Source organism: Calonectris borealis, chromosome 9 (genome assembly GCF_964195595.1).
Source record: "Calonectris borealis chromosome 9, bCalBor7.hap1.2, whole genome shotgun sequence".
NCBI classification, from domain to species: Eukaryota; Metazoa; Chordata; class Aves; order Procellariiformes; family Procellariidae; genus Calonectris; species Calonectris borealis.
Genome location: NC_134320.1, coordinates 750,244 through 759,065, shown reverse-complemented (window position 1 = coordinate 759,065; position 8,822 = coordinate 750,244). Strand labels below are relative to the sequence as shown.

Sequence of the window (8,822 nt, the reverse complement as noted above, 5' to 3'; positions counted from 1 at the left end):
GCGCTTCTGCTGCCTCAGGAGTCTCCGAGGCGACGCCCGAAGCGCCGCCGCCGCCACCTACACCTCCCCAGCGGGAAGGGAACCGAGCCAAGGCGAGGGGAGCGCGGCCGTATTAAGCGTAAGGCACAAGACAGAGTACCAAACTATATTTACTGTATACAAGAGTAAAGGACAACAAATAAATGTACAAATTGGTGAATAAACAATGAGATCTACCGGACGTCCCACCCCAGCCCACGTACAGGAAAATGAAAAAGAAAACAAGGGCCTTTCCAGCAAGATTTCCAGCAAGCGGGAGGTGATCCAACATGGCCAAATGGTGAATATAAAAGGCAGGTAACGATTCCATGGAGCGGCAGCGGACAACCTATCGAGGGACAACGGGATGGCCTTTGTAAAAATTCACCTGGAACAGCCTCCACACTTCACGTGGAACTCAAACCCACCACACAAATGCATTTAAAATTCAGTAAGCTTTGGGAGGCAGTAGAGCAGATGGTTATTATTTTTTGAACACACATACACGCACACACATATATCTTTCCTTGCTTACCAGGTTCTTGACAGCTCTTCTGCACGTACAGCTTGGTGACATTAAAAGGCGCTTTTTTCCCCTCATTTATCAAGTTTATCTACCAAAAACAAGTATTAAAAAGAAACCCGAGGCTGCACGCTTCTAGTACCCACTGAGAAATAAAGAGATGTAGTAAAGGGAGCAGAAAGGTGAAGGGTTCTGCCCGTCATTCAGCTGAAGTTGCAGTGACAGGTTTCTCTTTACAAGCTTGCACAACAAAAAATACTGCTTCACTATCACAAGCGTTAGTTTTTGGACCAGCTGCTCTGCTAACTCCGTTTCTGACAATAATTCAGGACAAACCTCATTTCTGCATTAAAAAAGTGTATTTCAGACGACTTTATCATAATATGACAAAGCACATGTAAATCTGCAATATTTTAAACTCCAACTCTATACTAAGCATTGTATCTGCATGTACCAGCCTTGTGTCATAGGCTTAACGCTTCTGAAGTAACTGTGTTTGCAACACGCGCTAAAAACTTAAAATCAGCATCTCTTCCTTCTCTTAGGCATGTCTTAAAAGGAAACTTTTACGCTTACAATTGGCATGAAAATAGACTGAATTATTTACATGATTAGAATTAAACAGAGGGGCAAGACCGACAAAAGCCAGGAATGAACACTCCATGTCCTAACACATGGATGAATATTTAGGCCACAGGTTTAAAGAAAAAAAAAAAAAGGAAAAAAAAAGGTAACAGCAGAGAGACAATGCATATTCCTTAATCTGAACTTAAATCAAATTGGCCCAATTTAAGATATAGATTAATCCCTGCAGATACTGTTTTGACTTGCACACGCAGTACGTCAAAGACAACAAGCAATTTTGGTAAATGTCCTCTAAAGTTTAGAAGAATCCTGTGTGATTGGCATGTTCATTTGTTTACTATTTAATAGCAAATCCAAGGACAGATGAGAGAGTGAGGTGTGATGAGGACCCTTAAACTCCTCTTCTCAAAACAGCACGTCTTAACACACTCCACCTGTCTGCTGTTGGAACACGTCGATAGTGTCTTCATCTTCCATCTCCAGCTGTTAGAGTAATACGGAAAATACAAGACTTGAAATGCACATGGTTACAACAGCACTTAGCTCTACCCCTAACCAGTACCAGTAATAGAGCATGTAAGGTGTAATTTTAATTAATTAATGCATGAAACACTTTCCATCAGTCACTCCAGAGCAGGCACTCCATCGTCTCTCCGACTGGAATATCACCAACAGCAAAAAGGGTTTCAGAGGCAGGCTCGTCAGTCAGACCGAACTCGGCAGTTCAGCGTCTTCCACAACACATCACCCAGCCAAGCGTCTCCCCTGTTCCTTGCCTCAGGCCTTGCCAGCCCAAGAAATTCCCCACGTTCTCAGCATCGCCGGTGCTGACGGCAGCTACAGCCTGCAGCTTCCGTGCCAGCTCTGAACAGGCTGACGCAGAAGCAGGACAGAGCCAAAAACGCCAGCGCTTGCCAGGGGTCCTTTCCACACTCCAGTGCCAGCTTGTTCAGCACCAATGCTCTTCCACATTTTCCTTCTCCCCCAAACAGTGAAAACATTCAAGGGGGGGGGAAAAAAAATATCCCCCCCTAAGCAAATTATTTGGAACGTGGTAAACTTACAGCAACTGTTTCAGAATCATTTTGATTTCAAACCCCTTTGATCTACACGCAGACATCAAAATATTTGTATAGCAATTTGCAGTAAAACTATTTTTCATACCTGTGCAGGTGTGTCTGCTTCATTAATTGGTTGTCCATCAAATCTGAATCTAATCTGCCTCATCGACAAGCCCTGCAAGTTTAAAATAATTAATACGAGAAATCACGCTTTTGTTTCCGAATCCAAACGAAACATTTACAGATTTACTGTCAGAACAAATAGTAACAAAATTAAGACTCAAAAGATTTAACCAGACATGAAACTTGGCGCATCTATCTTGCTATACAAACTGAGGAAGCGGAGCTGTTTGAGCGAGGTCCCGCTGCGCTGCTGCCACAGCAAGGACTCTATATGGGACCACAGGTGTGGGTTTGGCACCTGATCCTGCTCTGCAAGGCACAAATATCAAAAGTTAATTCACAAAGGTAATTTAAGAAGAGATCAATCAATACACCACTCTATAAAGCCTCAGAGGACATGCCAGGAAGGAGCAGCAATTATTTCTCAAGCAGCTGGAGAAGTAACGGTAGATTAAGTTGACTCAAAGGAAAACATTTCAAAAAAATCTGAAAAAAATATTTTTGTGTAACTAGCTATCAGCACCGACTACCCATAGTTAAGACAAGTTTCCACTCATGCCAGGCATCTGCTCCTACTTCTAGTTCTTTATCTCCTGATGAAAAAAGGAACCACAAAGACTGTTTGAGGAAAAAAGGACTTGCAGGACTTGACGCAGATTTTCCCTTGCAAGGTTTATTAGAAAAATGCTAGGGTCTAACGTTAGTAAGTTAATGTTGCCCTTAAAACCCGAGTTGAATTCACGACTGAATCCCGTTTTGACAGTGTTTAATCGCACGAGGCAGTCTTTATTCCCTGCCTCAGGGATTGAGGTCTTTGCTTTGCCCTCTAAAATCCCTCAAAATCCCCGCACGATTCACACTTCCAGTCATACGCAGAGCCACACGAAGGCAAAAACTGCCCACACCTCCCTGAAGACCCTACGTATTCCGTTCTCGTTCCCAACCTGAGAGGTGTTGTGCCACACCGGGCACGGGGCAGGGCAGAGCGTAAGGTTCAAGTAAGCAAAGAAATGATCCCGCAAGTAACAGACAAGGGGAAATGCCGGCAAACAAAACCTGACTCCGCTTCCGAAAGCCATTCGCATCCCCACCCTCTGCTCTGCACCACCTAACGCAGTGCAGAAGCGGAGGCACTGAGGGCTACGGGCTCAGGAACCAGGCTGTGGGGATAAACCCCTCTCCCGTTCAGCTCAGGGTGGCACCGAGGAACAGCCTCCGACACGGAGCAGCCAGCCGCCACCTGCAGAACACGGCAGTCCAAACTGCGCTGCGGGAGAGACACGTGAAGGGAGGAGGAAAAAAACCCACAACGAAAGTCATGGCATGGGAGAATTTGTTTTGTGCCGTTTTCCAAACGGAAAACACACTCTGTATAAAGTCGATGAAGTTTTTAGAGATGACAGAACTGAGGCTTATGAGGCTAGAAATTCAGAGTTGGTCTCAGAGCCAGGATCAGAACTCGAGAAATTTTGGCAACACTGTCAGGGGACATTTTCAGAGCTCTAGGAGCACCTGATGAGGAAGGGGCAGTTTTCATTGACTGAAGAGAAAAAACTCCCAACATTTCACAGTTGACAGCGTCCCTCCTATACGCCTGGATATATTCCCCACGACGCACTGGTATTTTTTAATGTTCCGGACAGAAAAGCAGCGAAGTTTCCACCATCCCGAGGGCTCTTCCCCGTGGAAGGTGGCGAGCCGGCGGCGGCGGGAGCAGCCCGGCGGAGCGCTGCCTACCTGCCGCTCGCAGTACGCCTTCATCAGCTTGCTGAGCGGGGTGTGCCGCTTGATTTTGAACTGCACCACGGAGCCGTCCTGCCCCGCCACTTTCAGGTTGATGTGGTCGTTCTCCGTTTTCACGCCCTCCTGGATGAAAAACGGGAGGAACCAGCGGGTTCAGAGCCCCGGGGGAGCCCCGCCGAGCTCCCGGCCCCGCAGGCAGCGGGGCGGAGGTCGTGCCCGGGACGGACGCCACCCGCCGCGGCCTGCGGAGGCCGGGCGGTCCCCCCTCCGGACGGCGGGGGCGCAGGGCTCCGCAGGGCCGCCTCCTCCGCCTCCTCCTCCCGCCGCGCCCCGGCCCGGCCCGGCCCACCCCGCCATCTTGGCCGCCGCACGCCGCCGGGCGGGGCGGGGCCCCACCGGCAGCCCTGCCCCAGGGCCCGGCGGAGAGGCCTCTCCCCCCACGCCCCGGGCCTCGCCACGCCGCGGCTGCCCCGACCCGCCACGCCTCACCTTGGGCTTCTCCTCCGACATGGCGGCGGGGACGGGACGGGGGGCGGGGGGGAGGGGAGGGGACGGCGCGCGCGCGCGCTGAGGGAGCGGCCCGCGCGCTCGGCTCCCGCCTCGGCTCCCGCCGCCGCCTGCCGCCCGCGAGAGCGCGCGCCTCGGCCCCGCCCCCGCCCTGCCGCCGCGCCAGCCGCCCGGCGCGCCCATTGGCCGCCCCGGCTCGGTCACGTGAGGGGCGGCCCCTAGAGGCCGAGGGCGGGGAAGGCGACCGCGCGCACCTCCCCTGGCGGCTCTGGAAAGTGCGTCACGGGGAACCGGAAGCGCCGCGGGCCGAGGGGCGGGGGCGAGGGCGAGGGGGGCGGGGGCGGGGGCGGGGGCGAGGGCGAGGGGGCGGGGCCAACGGGCCAACGGGCCAACGGGCGGGGCCAACGGACGGCGCCGAGGGCAGCCGGCTCCCCGCCGAGCCGCATGGGGTCGCTGTGCACCGACGGCCGCCCGCGCGTTTGCCGCCGCGCTGAGGGCGGCCCGTGGGACGGAGGCCGGGGCTTCCCGCCTCACCGCAGGCCGCCCGCCCGGGGCGGCAGCGGGGCGGCCCCGCCTGCGCGGCTGCATCGGCCGTGCTGCCGGCAGGAGGACCGGGCGGACGCCGGGGGAGGCCCAGAAGCCTTCCAGCCCCAAAGCACAGCCCGGCCGGGGCCTCCATTCCGGGCAGCTCCAGGAGCCTCCCGGCACGGCCCTGCACAGCACGGCCCGGTGCCGAGGGCCTGGTGCTGCGCAGCCGGGAGGGCAGGAGGTTAGCGCTGCTGGAGAGAGGAGACCCTGCTGGAGAGCAGCGGGGAAGAGCTCCGGGTTTCCCTGAAGGAGAGACTCCCTAAATACGGGGCACGTCCCGGCTGGGGCCGCTTCTCCCGCGGGCAGTGCGGGCAGCTGCCCTTCGGTAGGCGGCTGTGCTAGGGCTGCCTCCCCCAGCCCGGAGAGCCTCCCCGTGGGATCGCAGCCCTCCACAGCACGAGGGGGTGCGCGACCAGGAGAGGAGAGGAGAGGAGAGGAGAGGAGAGGAGGGGAGGGTCTCCGCAAACCTCCATCTCGGCCGCTTTCCTCACCCCGGCCTTCAGGAACACAGACACTGGCCCCTTCAGGGATCTGCTTGGAAGAGTCCCGGGGGACTCTCACGCTCCTCTTCCTTTTCCCCTTCCCCTTCCCCTTCCCGGGATGCATCCCCGCAGGGACGAGCAAAGCGGCACGGAAGAAACCAGGCGTGGCCCCTCTCAGCATCCCCGGTGCTTTTATTTCAGAGGGACCCCGCGGGGCCCGGCCACCCAGCTCAGAAGCGGAGCCGGGGCAGGCGGTTCGCGTGGTCCCCTGAGCCCGGCTCTTCGTCCCGGACCCTCCACAGCCACGACGGATCTTCCCTGATCACCGGCGGGTAGCGGAGCCGGCTGCGCCCGTCGCTGTCCCACTGCCAGGACAGGCTGCGGACACGCTGGCGGGGCACGGGGGAGCTGCGCTCCCCACGCTCAGCAGAGAAGCTCCGGCGCCGGGCACCGCCGGGGCCCCACTGCTGCTGCTGCTGCTGCTGCTGCTGCTGCCTCTGCCGCCATGGCCACGGCCCCGCGTAGGGGTGGAAACGGCCACGACGACGGCGGGCCACCGCAGCATGGTCAACCTCCACCTGCAGGCGGCGGGTGGCCATGATGGGCCGCCGGCAGAGCGGGCAGGTGGCAGGGACGGTGCTGGCGGCCCAGCGCTGGATGCAGGCATGGCAGAACACATGCCCGCACGGGTCCACGCCGGAGGGGCCTTCGAGGGGACCCAGGCAGATGGGGCAGGTGTCCCCCCGCCGGGAGATCCCGGCGGCTGCCGGCGCCGCCGGCTCGTGCCTGGATGCCTCCAGTGCTGCTGCCGGGTCTCGGTGTCCTGTCAGCTGCTGGTGGCACTTGATGTCTCGTCTGCTGCTGGCGGGACTTGATGGCTGCCGCTGGCGGGACTCAAAGGCTTGGGTTCCGTTGGCGGGACTCGGCGGCTCCTCGGTTGCTGGCAGGTCACAACGTCTGGCGTGCCGTTGGCAGGACTCGATGGCTCGCGTGCTGCCCACAGGACTCGACGTCTCGTGTGCCGCTGGCAGCACGCGGCGCTGGCACGTATAGCTGCCCATTGCAAGTGACGTCATGGTGTGACTGTGACTCTCTGGTGACGTCACAAGGCTCTCCGGGACGCACCCAGGAGCTCCCCCAGCCTCAGAGACAGACCCTGTGATGCAAAGCCCATCCGGCAGCGTGCTTCACACCTCCGCGTTTGCTCCGGTCCCTTTCAGGCGGTCCCTGTTGGTGGTGGTTGTTGTGCCAGCATCACACACTCATCGAGCAGGTGGGGGTGGCAGGGACCTCCGGAGGTCATCTGGTCCAAGCCCCTGCTGAAGGAGGGCCACCCTGCGCCGGCTGGACCCTGGGCACCACTGGAAAGAGCCAGGCTCCGTCTTCTTTGCACCCCCCCTTCAGATATTGGGATACAGATATGGAGCAGATCCCCCGAGCCTTCTCTTCTGCAGGCTGAACAGCCCCAGCTCTCTCAGCCCCTCCTCACTGGGGAGATGCTCCAGCCCCTTGCTCACCTTGGTGGCCCTTTGCTGGACTCTCTGCAGTCTGTCCCTGTCTCTCTGTCCTGGGGAGCCCAGCACTGGACACAGCCCTCCAGGGGTGGCCTCCCCAGCGCTGATCCCCTCCCTCGACCTGCTGGCAACGCCCCTCCTCCTGCAGCCCAGGACACCATTGGCCGCCTTTGCTGGCTTGAGTTCAACGTGGTGCCCACCGGGACCCCCAGGGCCTTTTCCGCAGAGCTGCTTTCCAGGCGGGCACCCCCAGCGTGTCCTGGCGCCTGGGGCTGTTCCTCCCCAGGGGCAGGACTTTGCACGTCCCTTGGCTGAACTTCAGGAGGTTCCCATCAGCCCACTTCTCCCGCCCGTCGCGGTCCCTCTGGGTGGCAGCGCCGATCTCCTGGTGTCTCAGCCACTCCTCCCAGTTCTGTCTAGAACTGTGACGGATTTTGTTGGTTAGGTGTCTAAATTTTAAATATCAAATAAAAGCAGAGGAAGGAAATCAAGGGAACGAGGGGTTGCACACCTCCCGTTCCTTTAATTTGCAAAACCTCCTTAGTGTTTTTACTTGTAGTGGATCCTGCAGAGCAGGCGGTGGGAGACTGCTGACATCTGGGAGCATCCCCTGGGTGCATGGCTATGCCCTTGCAGAAGCACTGCTCCACACAGCCTTTCTTAGTTGAGAGAAGAACGTAAGAGGGCCTGGGAAGAGATTTCTATTTCCCTTTACAAACGGTGCTTGGGGGGCGGATTTCCCCACACAGCTGGAGAACCCACAGTGCAGTGAAGGAGGCCAGGAGGGAGCTAGGCAGGGAACCCCCCCAGGGAAGAGGAGCAACATCTGGATGAGGAATGACCCCACCGACCCAGCAGTCAGGGCACTTTCTGCAGCCCCAGCCCTGCTGCTCCCCACTCTCTGCCGAAGGCTGCGTGTGAAGCAGGAGCTCAAAAGCCACCCGAAGAGCAAAGGGCGGAAGGACATCTCTGCGTGTGGGAGAGGTGCCCAGCTGAAAAGCTTCAGCAATGGGGCACGTGGATGCCTAACGCTGCCGCCTCCCCATTTCTCCCCGGGGGAGAACGCATAGTTTTGTAGTGAACTTATAGTATCAAAGAATAAGAGGCAGCAATCCCTACGCTATTCAAAGTGCGAGTGTAAAACTTCTAAAGGGCAGAAGATCTACAAGACTTGTAAAGCCTGCCCGTCAATTCTAAGGAAACACGCAGCCACTTTTCTAAGAACTTTACAACTATTTTTCAGTAATCTTCTACTTCTCTTTTGAACTGCTGTGTAAAAATTGCTTATGTCAAAAAGTCTGTTAAAACAGAGAGTAAAACAAAGTTGGCACCAAGTATTAGAGAAAGGAAGGTGAAAATAACACCCCGTTGTAAGCACCAGTCCCATGGAATTAGTACTGGAGTCTGCTGAGGCCATAAACACACAAAAAAACCCCACCACTAGACACTCTATGCTTGTGTTAAATCTGGACGCAGAAGAATCAATTCATTTGCAACTTTCCCATTTCCCCAGCATTGGTATTATCTTCAAAGTCCATTTTCTTACTGCATCAACATAGAATCATAGAATCATAGAATCATTAAGGTTGGAAAAGACCTCTAAGATCATCGAGTCCAACCGTCAACCCAACACACCATGTCCACTAAACCATGTCCCTAAGGGCCTCATCTACACGTC

The 8,822-nt window shown here is 56.4% G+C and overlaps 1 protein-coding gene across 5 annotated transcripts; it reads right to left on the bottom strand.

Moving 5' to 3' along the window:
• Positions 1-130: 130 nt before the first annotated feature.
• LOC142085665 (small ubiquitin-related modifier 3) lies at positions 131-4,697 on the bottom strand. 5 transcript variants are annotated; one of them, XR_012674775.1, is made up of 5 exons: positions 4,543-4,695; positions 4,048-4,176; positions 2,291-2,362; positions 1,738-1,999; positions 131-1,603 (listed from the first exon to the last, which is right to left on the bottom strand). XR_012674775.1 is itself a non-coding variant. In XM_075157761.1 (4 exons), the coding sequence occupies exons 1-4, from the start codon at positions 4,561-4,563 to the stop codon at positions 1,547-1,549; spliced, it is 285 nt and encodes a 94-aa protein (XP_075013862.1). In that variant the 5' UTR covers positions 4,564-4,697; the 3' UTR covers positions 131-1,546. The 5 variants fall into 5 exon arrangements, 3 of the variants coding, with proteins under 3 accessions (XP_075013862.1, XP_075013864.1, XP_075013863.1); XR_012674776.1 differs by having other exon boundaries at positions 1,738-1,990; XM_075157761.1 differs by lacking the exon at positions 1,738-1,999 and having other exon boundaries at positions 131-1,609; positions 4,543-4,697.
• Positions 4,698-8,822: the final 4,125 nt, after the last annotated feature.